Genomic DNA, 19,250 nt, shown 5'->3' on the forward strand with positions numbered 1-19,250 from the left:
GAGAGGATATAAAATGTAGACTGGCAATGGCAAGGAAAGCGTTTCTGAAGAATAGTAGTTTGTTAACATCGAGTATAGATTTAAGTGCCAGGAAGTGATTTCTGAAAGTATTTGTATGGAGTGTAGCCATGTATGGAATTGAATCATGGACGATAAATAGTCTGGACAAGAAGAGAATAGAAGCTTTCGAAATGTGGTGCTACAGAAGAATGCTGAAGATTAGATGGGTAGATCACATAACTAATGAGGAGGTATTGAATCGGATTGGGGAGAAGAGAAGTTTGTGGCACAACTTGACCAGAAGAAGGGATCGGTTGGTAGGACATGTTCTGAGGCATCAAGGGATCACCAATTTAGTATTGGAGGGCAGCGTGGAGGGTAAAAATCATAGAGGGAGACCAAGAGATGACTACACTAAGCAGATTCAGAAGGATGTAGGTTGCAGTAGGTACTGGGAGATGAAGCAGCTTGCACAGGATAGAGTAGCATGGAGAGCTGCATCAAACCAGTTTCAGGACTGAAGACCACAACAACAACAACAACAACAACATTTTCTACTGATTAAAAATGTAAATGTCCGATGGCATTGTTGGCTCGGACGTTCCACGGAATGTGTTCAGCCGCCTAGAGGAAATAAGTGTTCTTACTCAGAGCATATTGGCTCTTTCCCTGCGGATATGTGACTGTTGTGTCACGTGTACATTTGTGGACGACTATAGGGTAATATCAACAGCAGCAGAAAATGGTATAACAGGAGTAGTATATGGGTGGAGAGCAAGTTACTGTGAACAATTCGGTGTTTGGGTACTTCTCATAAGAATAGACAGCAAACCAAAAACGATACTTATAGTACATCTGTACAATTAACGTCGGAAGCTGAAGATAAAGAGATAAAGTATATGAGGATATTGAAAGGGTAATTCAATACGTAAAGGAAGATTAAAATGTAATAGTCGTAAGGGACAGGAATGTGTTTGTAGGGGAAGGAGTAGAAGAAAGGCTGACAGGAGAATATGGGCTTGATACTTGTAATCAAAGAGAAGAAAGACTAATTCAATTCTGCAATAAATTTCAGCTAGTAATAGCGAAGAATCTGTTCAAGAATCACAGGAGGAGGTGATATACTTGGAAAAGACCGAGAGATATGACAAGATTGCAGTTAGATTACATCATGGTCAGACAGATATTCCAAAATCAGATACTAGATTGTAAGGTGTACCCAGTAGCAGATATAGACTCAGATCACAATTTAGTGGTGATGAAGAATAGGCTGAAGTCTAAGAGATAAGTCAGTTGTGTGGCATGTACATTTGTGGATGACTATATGGTAGTATCAACAGTAGCCGAAAGCCCAAAGAAGTGGGACTGCTATAGATTCTGCTATAATAAATAATTAAGTAGGCAATTCAGTTGAAGAGAAACGGACATCTCTAAAAAGGCAGTCACAGAAGTTGGAAAGAAAAACGTCGGTACAAAGGACGTAACTGCGAAGAAACCAATAGTAACAGAAGAAGGAAGTACAAAAATGTTCACGGAAATTCAAGAATACAGAAATACAAGTCACTTAGGAACGAAATAAATCGCAATCGCAGAGGAGCTAAGGCAACATGGCTGCATGAAAAATGTGAAGAAATCGAAGAAGATATGATTGTCGGAAAGTCTGTCACAACATATGTAAAAGTCAAAACGTTCTTCGGTGAGATTAAAGTGTGGTAACATTAAGATTGCAATGGAAATTCCACTGTTAAATGCAGAGGAGACAGCAGATAGGTGTAAAGAGTACATTGAAGGCCTCTAGCCTCTAAAAGGGGAAGACCTGTCTGATGACATGAGAGAAGAAAAAACAGGAGTCTGTATAGAGAAGATAGGGATCCAGTATTAGAATCAGAATTTAAAAGAGCTTTGGAGGACTTAAAATCAAAAAAAGGGACAAGGAATAGATAACATTCCATTAGGATTACTAAAATCGTTGTGGGAAGTGGCAACAAAATGGCTATTAAGTTTGGTGATATACCGAAAAGAAGCTGCAAGAGCTGAAAAGTGCAAGAATTATCGCACAGTCGTTAGCTTAACAGCTCATGCATCCAATTTGCTGACAAGAAAAATATACAGTAGAACGGAAAACGAAATTGAGTATGTGTTAGATGACGATCAGTTTGGCTTTAGGAAAGGTAAATGCACCAAAGATGCTGTTCTGACATTGGGGTTGATATTGGAAAAAAGACTAAAGACAAATTTAGACATGTTCATAGGATTTCTCAACCTAGCCAAAGCGTTCGATGATGTCGAATGGTGCAAGGTGTTCGAAATTCTGGGAAAAATAGGGCTAAACTGTAGGGAAAGATAGGTAATATACAATATGAACGAGAACGAAGACGGAACAATAGGAGTGGAAGACCAAGGCCGAAATGCCCCAATAAAATGGGTGCAGGACAGGGATGTAGTCTTTCGGTTCTATTGTTCAATCTGTACCTCGAAGAAGCAATCACGTATCTAAAAGAAGGGTTCAAGGGTGGAATTCAAATGAAGGTGAAATGATATTAAAGGATATCAATGATAAGATTCGCTGATGACATTGCTATCCTCTGTGTAAGTGGAGAAGAATTACAAGATCTGCTGAATGGAATGAACACTCTAAAGGTGCGTTTACACCTGTGCGCCTTGCGCCTAATCGCCATGCATGTAGGGTGCATGTCTCTTCCTCAACATGTGCGTGCGAATGATTTCATTCACACCTGCTTTCACACTGGGTGCTTCTATTTCCGCGTGGGCCAAGCTACAGCAGCACTGTGACTAGGTGCAAGGCGCACTGGTGTAAACGCACCTTGAGTACAGACTGTGGGTTGAGAGTACATCGAAGGAAGACGAAAGTAAAGAGAAGTAGCAGAAATGAGAACACCGAGAAACTGAACACCAAAAGTTGTGATCATGAAGTAGATGAAGTTGAGGAATTCTGCTACCTTGGCAGCAAAATAACCAATGATGGACGGAGGAAGGGCTACATAAAATACAGACTAGCACTGGCAAAAAGGGCATTCCTGGCCAAGAGAAGGCCTTAGTTTAAGGAAAAAATTTCTGAGAATGTGTTTTGAGCACAGCAATGTATGGTAGCGAAACATGGACTGTGGGAAAACCGGAAAAGAAGAGAAGCGAAGCATCTGAGATGTGGTGCTGCAGAAGAGTGTCGAAAGTGAGGTGAACTGATAAAGTATGCAATGAGGAGTTTCTCCGCAGAATCGGCGAGAAAAGGAATATGTGGAAATCACTGAAAAAAAGGACACGATTATAGGTCACCTATCAGGGAAAAGCTTGCATGGTACTCTAGAGAGCAAAAATCGTAAAGGAAGACAGAGACTGGAATATATCCACCAAACAATTGAGGATGTAGGTTGCAAGTGCTACGCTGGGGTGAAAAGGGTGGCCCAGGAGAGGAATCCGTGGCGGGCAGCATCAAACCAGTCAGAATAGTGATGACCAAAGAAAAGTGGATGTAATGTATGCGTGTAGCCTATTGTGTGGTGTGATGTTTGCATATGATGATGATGATGATGATGATGATGATGATGATGATGATGATAGAAGGGGAGGGTGGATCTCGGTGTCGCCATGTAGCTTCCTCCTCTCTTAGAGCACCACGAGGGCAGCCGAACGTAAAGACCCCACCTGATGCACGGATCAACCATAGACATTGTCGCCTGCACTTAACTTCCAGAGACACTGCTGAGAGGTTTGGAACTGAGTTTAGCGCACTGGAGCAGACACTAGTGGTAAAGAACCTTAAGCCATCACCTCTTTCTCGTCCGAAACTGACAGCGAAAATTTTGTACACCAATAGGATTCGAACTTGCGTACCTCAGATTCGAGCATCGCTGCACTGGACTGCGTTAGGGACCTCTGCCACGGAGACGGGTATCCTATTAGTCAGCATCCATTACATTTCCGACTTTCTTCAGAATTCTACTTAAATAATATGTCAGTTTCGCGGGCAGAACGTGAAGTTCGATTTACTTTTTTTCTGTCCCTAGCTTAGTTCGCTCTCGTTCCCGTTTCTTTTATGTCTGGGCAGTAATGTTAAATACGAATGGCACTCAATAAGTAAAACAACATACTTTTTTTTCTCGGCCACTGTCGATTGAAAAGGGCGAAATTTGTAGTGGAACATCATGAAATTGTCCCACCTTCAGCACCTATAGTTTCATGAAGTTCCGATAGGTGGCGGCGCTATGCGTAGCCTCCAAAGTGGGGTCTGTAACGTTCCAATGAGAAATCTGTCATTGAGTTTCTTTTGGCGGAAAACCAGAGCATCGCAAATATTCGTAGGTGCTTGCAGAATGTCTACGGAGACGTCGCAATGAAGTCAGTGAGCCGTTGGGCGAGGAGTCTGACATGATAGATGACAGGGAGATAGAAAAACAAAGTCACTCAAAAGAGGAGAGGCCGCTGCATCTGATGGGACACCAGTTCGATTTTACACAGAGTACGCGAAGGAACTAGCCCCCTTCTTGCAGCGGTGTACCGTAGGTCTCTGCAAGAGCGTAGCGTTCCAAAAGATTGGAAAAGGGCACAGGTGATCCTCGTTTTCAAGAAGGGACGTCGGACAGATGTGCAAAACTATAGATCTATATCTCTAACGTCGATCAGTTGTTGAATTTTGGAGCACGTATTATGTTCGAGTATAATGACTTTTCTGGAGACTATAAAACTACTCTGTAGGAATCAGCATGAGTTTCGAAAAAGACGATCGTGTGAATCCCAGCTCGCGCTATTCGTCCACGAGACTCAGAGGGCGATAGACAAGGGTTCCCAGGTAGATGCCGTGTTTCTTGACTTCCGCAAGGCGTTTGATACAGTTCCCCACAGTCGTTTAATGAACAAAGCATATGGACTATCAGACCAATTGTGTGATTGGATTGAAGAGTTCCTAGAAAACAGAACGCACCATGTCATTCTCAATGGAGAGAAGTCTTCCGAAGTAAGAATGATTTCAGGTGTGCCTCAGGGGAGTGTCGTAGAACCGTTTGCTATCCACAATATACATAAATGACCTTGTGGATAACATCGGAATTTCACTGAGGCTTTTTGCGGATGATGCTGTAGTATATCGAGAGGTTGTAACAATGGAAAATTGTACTGAAATGCAGGAGGATCTGCAACGAATTGACGCGTGGTGCAGGGAATGGCAATTGAATCTCAATGTAGACAAGTATAATGTGCTGCGAATACACAGAAAGGAAGATCATTTATCATTTAGCTACAGTGTAGCAGGTGCGCAACTGAAAGCAGTTAATTTCATAAATTATCTGGGAATGGGCATTAGGATTCATTTAAAATGGAATGACCATATAAAGTCAATCGCCTGTAAAGCAGATGCCAGACTGAGATTCTATGGAAGAATCCTAAGGAAATGCAGTCCGAAAACAAAGGAAGTAGGTTACAGTACTTTTGTTCGCCCACTGCTTGAATACTTCTCACCGGTGTGGGATCCGTACCAGATAGGGTTGACAGAAGAGAGAGATAAGATCCGACGGAGAGCAGCGCGCTTCGTTAAGGATCGTTTAGCAATCGCGAAAACGTTAGGAGATGATAGATAAACTCCAGTGGAAGACTCTGCAAGAGAGACGCTCAGTAGCTCGGTACGGGCTTTAATTGAAGTTTCTAAAACGTACCTCCACCGAGGAGTCAAGCAGTATATTGCTCCCTCCTACGTATATCTCGCGAAGAGACCATGAGGATAAAATCAGAGAGAATAGAGCTCATACATTAGCATACCGACAACCTCTCTTTCCACGAACAATAAGAGACTGGAATAGAAGGGAGAACCGATAGAGGTACTCAAAGTACTCTCCGCCACACACTGTCAGATGGGTTGCGGAGTATGGATGTAGGTGTAGATGATCGTAACAAGGTCGCGCGAAGCTGTCCGATCCCTCGGGTGTCAGCCGGTCGCAAACATCTGTGACTCCTACAGTGTTGGAACGTGCGGACGCACTGATTCGAGCTGATCGAAGGATCACAGTCAGACACCTAGCTGCTCAACTGGACGTCTCTGTTGGCTCCGTCCACAAAACTTCATTGGACTGTTCTTTCTTGTACACCCCCACAGCCCTGAATTCGTACATTCCGACTTCCATCTCTTCTGACCCAATGAAGGATGGACTCTGTGGGAAGCTGTATGTGTATGATGCAGCAAAACGTTGGCTCTGATGTCGAGTAATAGAGAGGTACCCTGCGGGTTTATAGGCCGTCCAAGTAAGGTGGGGTAAGACCATCGCACTGAACTGATATTACGTTGAAAAATTGGGTTACGTGTCCAAAAGAGTAGGGAATAAGTTGATGTATTACTATTCTGCATAAAACCAACGTGCTTTCGAAGAACAAAGTGTTTCACTACTTATTGAACGCCCCAAGTACAGTGTTGGTCGAGCAAACAAGCGTTGTAGGGCGTGATGTGGCAGTAGAGAGGAGAACAACACGGACAGCTGCGGCGTGCTGTTTGCAGGTGCTGTTCTTCGACCCCGAGTCGAGCACGAGCAACTGCAGCAGCGCCGGCGAGGATGAGGCGTACGCGGCGTACAACGGCCGCGCCGCCTCCTCCGGCTCGGAGTCCACCTCGACGTCGACTTCGGACACGGGCACGCTGTCCGGCCTCTCCAGCAGCTCCTCCAGCGCCGTGCACGTCCAGCTGCCGGGACACGCCAGCGCCAGCGACGATAGCAGGTACTACCTGCCTAACAAGCCAGCTGGCCCCCATGCGTTCTTCACAATTCGCTCTTCACTGAAGACCACACCCGAAAAAACAGTTGCTATAGTTGCGAGCAGCGTGTGATAACACATCATACATATCTTAACTTCTCCCTTTACCCTCCATTGACAACAAAATCTAAAGCAGTGACTGGAATATTACTAAATGCTCCGTACAACTACATCCTTACAGTTTGGGACTCTGCACTAATGAGCAGTTGAACTTGTAATTAGGAAAAGTTGCTGTTTTACGCGCATGCAAAGAAAGAGAGAGAGAGAGAGAGAGAGAGAGAGAGAGAGAGAGAGAGAGAGAGAGGGGGGGGGGGACGGAGGGAGAGAGTCAAAATTATCACTTGAGTGCAATATAAAGCTGTTTGTTTACATTTAGCGCTATGATCGAAACTTCTATATCATACTTACGTCCCATGTTTTTAGTTTACTACTAACAGAGAATTTCAACACTTGTTTAAGACACGGATGCAAGTCGAAATATGTAAAGGGTTGCAAAAGTATCAAAACAGTCTAATTACATTGATCATAAAGTAAAAGGCGATTTGTGTACTGAAAAACATAGACAGACACACAGCGTAATAGAGAGTTAATGTTTAGGGCTACTTCGTTTGACAGTATGGTCGTATACACTGCAGAGCCAAAGAAACTGGTTTACTAGCCTCATATCGTGTAGCCCCCCCCCCCTCCCCCCATTCCCCCCCCTCCCCCTCCCGAGCACGCAGAAGAGCCTCAAGATGACGTGCCGTGGACTCGACTAATGTCTGAAGTAGTGCCGGAGGGAACTGACACCATAAATCCTGCTGGGCTGCCCATGAATCTGTAAGAGTACGAGCTGCTGGAGATCTTTTCTGAACAAAAAGTTGCAAGGCATCCTAGATGTGTTCAATAATATTCATGCCTGGGGAGTTTGGTGGCCAGCGGGAGTGTTTAAACTCAGAAGAGTGTTCCTGGAGTCACTCTGTAGCAATTCTGTACGCGTGGGGCGTCTGATTCCGCTACTGGAATTGCCTCAGTCCGTGGGACTGCGTAATGGACTTGAATAGATGCAGGTGATCAGATAGGATGCTTACGTACGTGTTACCTGTCGAAATCGTCTCTAAACGTATCAGGGGTCCCATATCACTCCAACTGCACACGCCGCACACCATTACAGAGCCTCCACCAGCTTGAACAGTTCCGTGCTGACCTACAACGGCCATGGATTCGTGAGGATGTCTCCATACCCGTACATGTCCATCCTCTCTATACAATTTGAAACGAGGCTCGTCCGACCAGGCAACATGTTTCCAGTCATCAACAGTCCAACGTCGATACTGACGGGCGCAGACGAGGCGTAAAGCTTTGAGTCCTGCAGTCAAGGGTACAAGACTGGGCCTTCGGCTCCTAAAGCCGATATTAATGATGTTTCGTTGAACGGTTCCCACAATGACACTTGCTGATGGCCCAGCCCTGAAATATGCAGCGATCTTTGGAAGGATTGCATTTCTGTCACGTTGAATGATTCTCTTCAGTCGTCGTTGGTCCCGTTCTTGCAGGATCTTTTACCGGCCGCAACGATGTCGGAGATTTGATGTTTTACCGGATTCCTGATATTCACGGTACACTCGTGAAATGGTGGTACGGGAAAATCCGCACTTCATCGATACGTCGGAGAGCTGTGTCCCATCGCTCGTGCGCCGAATACACCACCACTCACTTAAATCTCGACAACGTGCCATTGTAACAGCAGTGACCGATCTAACAACTGCGCTAGACACCTGTTGTCTTATATAGGCGTTGTCGAGCGTCGTATTCTCTTTACATATCCCTGTATTTGAATATGCTTGCTTACACCAATTTATTTGGCGCTTTAGTGTAAATTATCTAATAGAAAGAGTAGGAAGCTCATTAATTTCTCAGGTAATATGGGATATCTATAAGAAAATAGCAACACCAGAAGACACTATCGATTTGCAAATGGCCGGCCGTTGTGACCGAGCGGTTCTAGGCACTTCAGTCTGGAACCGCGCGACCATTACGGTAGCAAGTTCGAATCCTGCCTCGGGCATGGATGTGTGTGATGTACTTAGGTTAGTTAGGTTTAAGTAGTTCTAAGTTCTAGGGGACTGATGGCCTCAGATGTTAAGCCCCATAGTGCTCAGAGCCATTTGAACCATTCGATTTGCAAATGACCTACAGAACATTGATTTATGGTGCAGACACGGTCAGTTAACACTGAATGTAAATAAATGTGGCATATTGCGTATGCAGTTGAAGCCAAATGGATTCATAGGATGAATCTTCAGGAAATGTAACTCATCCACGAAAGAAGTGTCCTACTAGGCTTCTAGGCTTTTGTTCGAATAACACTTATTATGTTCATCTCAGACCCTTACCAGTCAGGATTGATAGGGGAGAGAGAGAGAGAGAGAGAGAGAGAGAGAGAGAGAGAGAGAGAGAGAGAGAGAGCGAGCGAGAGAGCGAGCGAGAGAGCGAGAGAGCGAGATTGATGTGACACGTACGACGAACGTATCCATTAGGGCAGTGCGGCGAAATTTGGGGTTAATGGGCTATGGCAGCAGACGACCGATGCAAGTGTGTTTGCTAGCAGCACGACATCGTCTGCAGCGGCTCTCTTGAGCTCGTGGCCATAGTGATTGGACCCTAGATGACTGAAAAATCGTGGCCTTGTCGGGTGGGTCCCGATTTTAGTTGGTAACAGCTGGTGGTAGGATTAGACCCTGACGTAGACCCTTCGAAGTTAGGGACCCAAGTTGTGGACAAGGCACTGTCGAAACTGATGGTGGCTCCATAATGGTGTGGGATATGTTTAGATGGAATGGATCGGGTCGTCTGATCCAGCTGAACTGATCGTTGACTTGAAATGGTTATGTTCTGATGCTTGGAGACTATTTGCAGCCATTCACGTGGAATTTTTGTTCCCAAACTTCGATGGAATTTTTATGGATAATAGTGCCCCATGTCACTGGGCCGACTTGAATCCCGTTGAACACTTACGGGACACAATCGAGAGGTCAGCTCGTGCAAAACATCATGCACCGGCAGCACTTTCGCAATCATGGACGGCTATAGAGGCTGCACGGCTCAATATTTCTGCAAGTGAGTCCATGCCACGTCGAGCTGCTGCACTCCGCCGAACAAAAGAAGGTCCGACATGATATTGGGAGATACCCCGTGATCTTTTTACCTCATTGTACGTAGGAGGAAGCATTATATTGATTGATATACTGGGAACCTACGCACTCTGAAATTTAACAGTAAACTACCTCGTGTTGTATGACGCCTCTCTTGTTCCGTCTGCCCCTATAATTGGCTGGACAGCTCCGTGACGCTTTCGCTCTTACTAAGCCAATATGACGTAATGCTCAGTTCTTCTTTGAATCTTCTTTGTTCCCTCTATCAGTCTTGGCTTGTAACGTGGAGTACAGGAGCATTTAAACGATCATTCTTCCCTCGCTCCATACGTCAGTGGAACAGGAAGTACCACTAATGATTGGTACAATGGTATTTCATGCATCTTCTCGTTCTTTGGAACACCCAAAAACAATTTTTCAGAAGTTTTTGCAGATGTACACTGCTGGAAATTGAAATAAGAACACCGTGAATTCATTGTCCCAGGAAGGGGAAACTTTATTGACGCATTCTTGTAGTCAGATACATCACATGATCACACTGACAGAACCACAGGCACATAGACACAGGCAACAGAGCATGTACAATGTCGGCACTAGTACAGTGTATATCCACCTTTCGCAGCAATGCAGGCTGCTATTCTCCCATGGAGACGATCGTAGAGATGCTGGATGTAGTCCTGTGGAACGGCTTGCCATGCCATTTCCACCTGGCGCCTCAGTTGGACCAGCGTTCGTGCCGGACGTGCAGACAGCGTGAGACGACGCTTCATCCAGTCCCAAACATGCTCAATGGGGGACAGATCCGAAGATCTTGCTGGCCAGGGTAGTTGACTTACACCTTCTAGAGCACGTTGGGTGGCACGGGATACATGCGGACGTGCATTGTCCTGTTGGAACAGCCAGTTCCCTTGCCGGTCTAGGAATGGTAGATCGATGGGTTCGATGACGGTTTGGATGTACCGTGCACTATTCAGTGTCCCCTCGACGATCACCAGAGGTGTACAGCCAGTGTAAGAGATTGCTCCCCACACCATGATGCTGGGTGTTGGCCCTGTGTGCCTCGGTTGTATGCAGTCCTGATTGTGGCGCTCACCTGCACGGCGCCAAACACGCATACGACCATCATTGGCACCAAGGCAGAAGCGACTCTCATCGCTGAAGACGACACGTCTCCATTCGTCCCTCCATTCACGCCTGTCGAGACACCATTGGAGGCGGGATGCACTATGTTGGGGCGTGAGCGGAAGACGGCCTATTGGTGTGCGGGACCGTAGCCCAGCTTCATGGAGACGGTTGCGAATGGTCCTCGCCGATACTCCAGGAGCAACAGTGTCCCTAATTTGCTGGGAAGTGGCGGTGCGGTCCCCTACGTCACTGCGTAGAATCCTACAGTCTTGGCGTGCATCCGTGCGTTGCTGCGGTCCGGTCCCAGGTCGACGGGCACTTGCACCTTCCGCCGACCACTGGCGACAACATCGATGTACTGTGGAGACCTCACTCCCCACGTGTTGAGCAATTCGGCGGTACGTCCACCCGGCCTCCTGCATGCCCACTATATGCACTCGCTCAAAGTCCGTCAACAGCACATACGGTTCACGTCCATGCTGTCGCGGCATGCTACCAGTGTTAAAGACTGCGATGGAGCTCCGTATGCCACGGCAAACTGGTTGACACTCACGGCGGCGATGCACAAATGCTGTGCAGCTAGCGCCATTCAATGGCCAACACCGCGGTTCCTGGTGTGTCCGCTGTGCCGTGCGTGTGATCATTGCTTGTACAGCCCTCTCGCAGTGTCCGGAGCAAGTATGGTGGGTCTGACACACCGGTGTCAATGTGTTCTTTTTTCCATTTCCAGGAGTGTATTTCTACAGCCTAGTACTACACACCATTTTTAACCGATTTTCCGGAACGTAAATTCCAAAACGAGACATCACTGCGAATGAGATTTACGACAGCAGGAGCAACGAGCTAGCCAGTGACGTCACAGAAATCACATGACCCAAATGGAGCTTTTTAGCGGGATTTCAAAATATTTGAATTAAATCTCCGTTTTTATAAAAGAATACTGAAATTCATGAGGAAAAAAGCATGTTGTGAGCATAAAATGACACAATTACTCATTTAAGATGATTTTCCAGAAAACGGTCAAATACCCTATTAGGATTATGTAGTCGTTTCACGCTAAATCTCTCTCTAACCCTCCACTGCTTGGTATTGTACGGTTGCTACCGCTTCACGCGAGCCTCACGTGAGCTGCCGTCAATTGTGTTATCCAACATTAGAGGTCCTGGAATGAGATTTTCACTCTGCAGCAGAGTATGCGCTGATATGAAACTTCCTGACAGATTAAAACTGTGTGCCGGACCGAGACTCGAACTCAGGCGAGGTACTGGCAGAATTGAAGCTATGAGGACGGATCGTGAGTCTTGCTTGGGTAGCTCAGTTGGTAGAGCACTTGACAGCGAAAGACAAAGGACCCAAGTTCGAGTCTCGGTCCGGCACACGGTTTTAATCTGTCAGGAAGTTTCAATAGAGGGCCTTCCTATCTGTATGCGTACAGTTCGTTACATTTATTTATGTAGGGTATCAACTGGCAATCCCTACCCCAAGCATCGTTCCATTGCAGATCTTCCTGCATTTCGCCACAATTTTCTAGCGTTACGAGTTCTCTGTATACAACAGCGAACATCCTCTTGGAGCTTCCGACGCTATCCACTTCGTCATTCACATATATTAGGAACAGTGATATTCCTCAGATATTTCCTCAAGTGGGCACAAAGTTGCTCTTAAGTCTGACGGACTATCCACAAATAATGACATATTGCATTCGAGACAATGGAGAAAAGAACAGTAATCGATCACCAAATCCGTAGTTTTATTGCAGCAGATCTAGATTTCAAGTATTACGTAGCACTCTTTAGTCCAAAAAATTACAAAACAGGAGAATTAGGAACAAATATACCACCGTTGACAACGTAGCGGAACTGTAAACATCAGCACGATACCATTACGTGCCCCATAACAACAGGTGACATTAGTCTAAAGTGTCACGTAATAAACAATATTGGTTACTGTGGAGCATACGGGAGTACAACATGAACTGAAGCCGTTGCTTACGTGGTTGAAAAGGAAGAAAATGTGACCTCTATCGAGGTGCCAGTGAATAGTTAAATAATAACAACGCTATACAATTTTTTAAAAAATATTTCTTTAAAATATATGCTGAACAGTAAACACAAATAATGGTTAAACTATGGAAAGCATATCGCATTTGCCAAGATATAAAGTGTAACACTTCAATAACACCATATACATGATAGTAGCACATGGTTTTGCGGTAGCGTTCTCGCTTCCCGCACACGGGGTCCCGGGTTCGATCCTCGGCGGGGTAAGGAATTTTTCCTGCCTCGAGATGACTGGGTGTTGTAGTGTTGTCATCATCATCATCATCATCATCATCATCACTCATCCCCATTACAGTCGGAGGAAGGCAATGGGAAACCACCTCCGCTAGGACCTTGCCTAATACGGCAAACTACCTCCGCTAGGATAGCCGGTACGGTAGCTCAGCGTGTTCGGTCAGAGAGCTGTAATAAAAAACTGAGTGAACGGATCAACAACGAACTTAAACGGATGTCATGTGACGTCCCCAACGACCAAACACAACGATCAACAACGAACAAGATGCAAAAAAAAAAGTACGGCGGTAAGGGTATCCTGCATCGTCCCTACGCTCCTCTGAGTACATACTATCATCACGTGATAGTATGTTACTTTTTTTTTTTACATTAGAAACTAATGGAAGAAGATCCATTTACGATTCGATACAACGCGCAAAGTATAATGTTAAAATAGTGTACCAAAATAAAAAAAAGGACTTTAAAGGAATAGAGTACCACAATGAAAGGCGGTGTGCCCTTTCTGGGCACAAACTAAAATCCTGCAACTCGTAAAGTTACATTAGCGCCATCTCCGGGCTTACAATATAAACAGTTGGAATAAAGCAGTATTACAATGTCGAAAGCTAGCTAGTGGTGCATAAAAATGAACAATTAAGTAAAATAAAGGAATGAAATCGTCGATTTGCATGATTTCAGCTTATGCCCAATTTTTATTGTAATTTTTCATCGTACATTTCATTCAAGTTTAGTCATTTGTTCATTTTTGTGCGCTACTGGCTAGCTCCGTAACTTTCGGCATCGTAATGCTGCTTTATTCCACCTGTTTGTACTGTAATCCCAGTGATAGCGCTAATGTAACTTTACAAGTTGTACCATTTTAGTTTATCCACAGAGAGGACGCATCGCCGTTTTATTGTAGTACTTTCATTCCTTTAAAGTTTTTTATTTTGGTACATTATTTTAACATTGTACTTTTCGCGTTGTATCGAAGTGTAACTTGATCTTGTTCCATTAGTTTCTAATGCAAAAAAGAAAAAAATGACAAATATCTTGTACTTTTGTTGAGGGGCTACGCTTATGTATTTGCAAATGTGATTTGCTTTCCGTGGTTTAACCACTACTAGTGGTTTATTGTCCAGTGTAGTTTAAAAAGGAATATTTTTAAAAATTATATAGCTTTGCTATGATTTGACTATTCACCGGCACTTCGATAGTCACATTTTCTTCCCGTTCAACCATGTAAACAACGACTTCAGTTCATGTTACACTCCTATATGCTCTACAGTTACAAATATTGTTATTACGTGGCCCTTTGGACTAATGCACTTGTTGTTATGTGGTATGTAGTTGTATGGTGTTATGTTCGCACTTAAAATATGTTGTCAACGGTCGTGTATTTGTTCCTGATTCTCCTGTTTTGTAATTTTTAGAACTAAAGATGGCTATGTAATAGTTTAAGTGTAGGTCTGCCTTAGTAGAACGACAAATTTCGCGGTCGATTGCTGTTCTTTTCTCCATTGTCTACATTCAACGATCGCTACGCACAAGGGAATCATATGGATTGCATCCTGATTGAAATATAGCATTCTGTTCGCTACAAAGACTTCAGTTAAGTCAGAAAGCCGATCTTATGTCCTATATGCTCGAATCATTTCTTAAGATACAGCGCCGAACTATGTGAAACGCTTTCTGGAATTCAGGGAACATGGTATCAACCTTCGTGCCGGTGAGAACCTGCCGATTCTGTTTGGCGAATAGAGCGAAATAGATTTCAAACGATCGTTGTCTGCGAAAATTGTTTTTATTCCTACACAGATGTTTTTGTCTCTTAAAAGATCACTTACTGACGGCGATATAGGCCTTCAGTCGTGTGCGACCTCCTCCAAAACGGATGTGGCTTTCACAGTTTCCAATCATTCGGAACGTTTCGTTCCTCCAGTGGCCGACGGTAGACTGCTGCTACAAGAGGAGCAAATTCCTCCGCTCACTTTGCGCCTGAAACTACAGCTGTTAGATTCTGTCATCTGTTCACCAGCTGTAGTTGAGTTTTTATCCAGTGGTGACTTCTTTTGGTACCTCATTCTGGCGACGATTGAAAGGAAAAACAGCAGTACCATCTTTCTCCGTAAAACAATTTTATGAAAAGGAATTTAGTATTTCGACCTTCATTGTTTTATTCTCTGTTACGACCCAGTTGTGGCAACAGAGTATTTAGACATATGGCTTTGATCTGTTTGCTGATTTAATATAAGACCAAATTTTCTTCAGCCAGCCCGGTAGCAAGAACTGTACTTTCAAATTCAGTCAACGCTTTACGCACGGCACTCCGTACGCTAATTTCGGCTCCGTTCAGTGTTTATCTGCAACATTTTGGCTACGTTTCTGATCTGTCGTGAAGATTTCTTTGCTTTCGGAGCAGTTAGCTGAAACGACTTTCGAACCACGGAGGGTTTTCCCCATGTGTCAAAACCTCCTAGAGGCTGTGAATTTCGTGTGGAGAGTTTGGTAAAACATGACTTGCGACAACCTGTGTCAACGTCGGCGTCAGTAGCTGTGCGGACAGCGTGGTGGATTGCTAACCGAAGGGACTGGGTTCGATTCTCTTGCTGGTCGGAGATTTTCCTCCACTCGGGGCTGGGTGTCATAACGTTCTTATCGCCGTTACTGACATTTCAGAGTCTAGATGGCTGTATGGGCAAGTACCAAGCCACTAAATAAATAATAAAAAGAGTCCAAGGGATACCCACTCAATCTTTGATGCAAGGAACACTAGATGGAATACCTAACCACTCACACCGAATTGTATTAAAGTCTCGATTGGTGTACTCATTTCTGAAAAATCATACATTAATTTGTTTACGAAAGTTGGAAAGCGTATCTCCGCCACGCATATCAGTAGTATTGCCGTCAGAGTCCTGTGATATTTTTTAAATTTCTTTTTCTTTCGCATCGCTGAAAATCCTTCTGTTTTCGCAGATCGACCAGGACACCGAGTGAAGAGACCCGGTCGTCTCCTCGATCGCAGTCGGCAAGTGACGATAGCCGACCCCTGAGCGAGCTGTCAGCGCTCGAACCGACGCCGAGTTCGTACTCCACGTTAGAAGATTCGGTCGCCACGGCAGAGTTTTCTGTCTTGGAGGACGGAGTGCCCCCTCAGTCGGACAGGCTGAAGGAAATGCCGGAAGAGGAGGCGGAGGAGGCGCTGAGTGCAGTCGTGAGGAGGCTGGGGCTCACCAACGGCGAAGCTGGACACGGCGGGTGCGACTGCGTAGTGCGCCTGCACAGTGGCAAGTGCGTCATCCACCACAGCAGTCTGCGTAACGGAACAGACGCGTTGCACCACCGCCCCGAGAGCGAAGTCGACCGCCTCAAAGGCTCGGACCACCAAGAGGACAGTAACGGAGCGGCACTGAACGGAGATTCGGAGACTGAATACGAGAGGACATTTGTGTCCGTCGACTTGCAGATGAACTGTCAGTTGGACGCTGAAGCCGAAGCGCCGGTGGAAGAGGGAGGAGTTACGGATGACGACGGCCCGCGTGAGCGGATTATTAGCGAGGAGAAGTCGGCAGAGAACCTGCGTGCACTGTGCGAAGAGGTCTCTGGGGAACGCGAGGAGAGGCACGAAGAGGCGACGAACGGTGTGTGCGTGGAAGCGGACGCCTCGCAGCAGGTGGAGTGCCTCATCGTGGTGAGCCCCGAACCGGAGGACGAAGCGGAGGCGCAACAGGAGAAGGAGCGGCCTCCCGCCAACGGCAGCGGCAGCGGCAGCGCCTCCAACGACGAGGACGACGACTCTCGGCCGCAGCGCGTCCGCCGCTGCTCGTCCCTCAAGAGCGGCAAGACGCCCCCCGGCACGCCGGGCCGCAAGAAGATCGTGCGCTTCGCCGACGTCCTCGGCCTCGACCTGGCCGACGTGCGCACCTTCCTCGACGAGATCCCCAAGATCCCCAGCTCGGCCTACGACGACCTGCGCGACGTCGACCTGGCCACCTCGGCGTCCAGCTTCCCGCCGGCGCCGACGACGGCCATACTGGGCGATTCCCAGCAGCAGTCGTTCGCGTTCCCCACCGCCCGCACGCTGGTGCCTCTGTTCCAGCAGCCTTGGACGCAGCCGGACTTCTTGGACCGTGTGCGCGACAGACAGGTAAGTAGGTAGTTCTTTGTGTATGTGTGTGTGTCTTCGCATCCGAGCCATGGTCCAATTATGGCTTGTTATTGTTCTGGTCTTCAGTCCAGAGACCGGTTTGATGCAGCTCTCCATGCTACTCTATCCTGTGCAAGCTTCTTCATCTCCCAGTACCTACTGCAACCTACATCCTTCTGAATCTTCTTAGTGTATTTATCTCTTTGTCGCCCTCTACGATGTTTACCCTCCACGCTGCCCTCCAATACTAAACTGGTGACCCCTTGATACCTCAGAATATGTCCCACCAACCGATCCCTTCTTCTAGTCAAGTTGTGCCACAAATTTCTCTTCTCTCCAATTCTACTCAATACCTCCTCATTAGTTATGTGATCTACACATCTAATCTTCAGCATTCTTCTGTAGCACCACATTTCGAAAGCTTCTATTCTCTTCTTGTCCAAACTATTTATCGTCCATGTTTCACTTCCATACATGGCCACACTCCATACAAATACTTTCAGAAACGACTTCCTGACACTTAGATCTATACTCGATGTTAACAAATTTCTCTTTTTCGGAAACGCTTTCCTTGCCACTGCTAGTCTACATTTTATATCCTCTCTACTTCGACCATCATCAGTTATTTTGCTCCCCAAATAGCAAAACTCCTTTACTACTTTAAGCGTCTCGTTTCCTAATCTAATTCCCGCAGCAGCACCCGACTTAATTCGACTAATTCCCTTATCCTCGTTTTGCTTTTGTTGATGTTCATATTATATCCTCCTTTCAAGACACTACCCATTCCATTCAACTGCTCTTCCAAGTCCTTTGCTGTCTCTGACAGAATTACGATGTCATCGGCAAACCTCAAAGTTTTTATTTCTTCTCCATGGACTTTAATAACTACTCCGAATTTTTCTTTTGTTTCCTTCACTGCTTGCTCAATATACAGATTGAATAACATCGGGGAGAGGCTACAACCCTGTCTCACTCCCTTCCAAACCACTGCTTCCCTTTAACGTCCCTCGGCTCTTATAACTGCCATCTGATTTCTGTACAAATTGTAAATAGCTTTTCGCTCCCTGTATTTTACCCCTGCCACCTTTAGAATTTGAAAGAGTATGCCAGTCAACATTGACAAAAGCTTCCTCTAAGTCTACAAATGCTAGAAACGTAGGCTTGCCTTTTCTTAATCTATTTTCTAAGATAAGTCGTAGGGTCAGTATTGCCTCACGTGTTCCATTTCTACGGAATCCAAACTGATCTTCCCCGAGGTCGGCTTCTATCAGTTTTTCCATTCGTCTGTAAAGAATTCGTGTTAGTATTTTGCAGCTGTGACTTACAAAACTGACATTTCGATAATTTTCACATCTGTCAACACCTCATTTCTTTGGGATTGGAATTATTATATTCTTCTCGAAGTCTGAGGGTATTTCGTCTATCTGATACATCTTGCTACACTAGATGGTAGAATTTTGTTAGGCCTGGCTCTCCCAAGGCCGTCAGTAGTTCCAATGGAATGTTGTCTACTCCAGGGGCCTTGTTTCGACTCAGGTCTTTCCGTGCTCTGTCAAACTCTTCACGCAGTATCATATCTCCTATTTCATCTTCATCTACATTCTCTTCCATTTCTATAATACTGTCCGCCAGAACATCGCCCTTGTATAGACCCTCTATATACTCCTTCCACCTTTCTGCTTTCCCTTCTTTGCTTAGAACTGGGTTTCCATGCGAACTCTAGATATTCATGCAAGTGGCTCTCTCTTTCTCCAAAGGTCTCTTTAATTTTCCTGTAGGCAGTATCTATCTTACCCCCTAGTAATATGCGCCTCT

At 45.5% G+C, this 19,250-nt stretch overlaps 1 protein-coding gene across 1 annotated transcript in view; it reads left to right on the forward strand.

Annotated features, from left to right (window-relative positions):
* LOC126355191 (glycogen-binding subunit 76A) overlaps positions 1-19,250 on the forward strand; it is a 283,614-nt gene that overhangs the window by 248,650 nt on the left and 15,714 nt on the right. Inside the window, exons 3-4 of the mRNA XM_050005418.1 lie at positions 6,500-6,717; positions 16,265-17,435. Coding sequence (XP_049861375.1) covers positions 6,500-6,717; positions 16,265-17,435 — 1,389 coding nt within the window. The remainder of the gene's footprint in view (positions 1-6,499; positions 6,718-16,264; positions 17,436-19,250) is intronic.

Source organism: Schistocerca gregaria, chromosome 3 (genome assembly GCF_023897955.1).
Source record: "Schistocerca gregaria isolate iqSchGreg1 chromosome 3, iqSchGreg1.2, whole genome shotgun sequence".
NCBI classification, from domain to species: domain Eukaryota; kingdom Metazoa; phylum Arthropoda; class Insecta; order Orthoptera; family Acrididae; genus Schistocerca; species Schistocerca gregaria.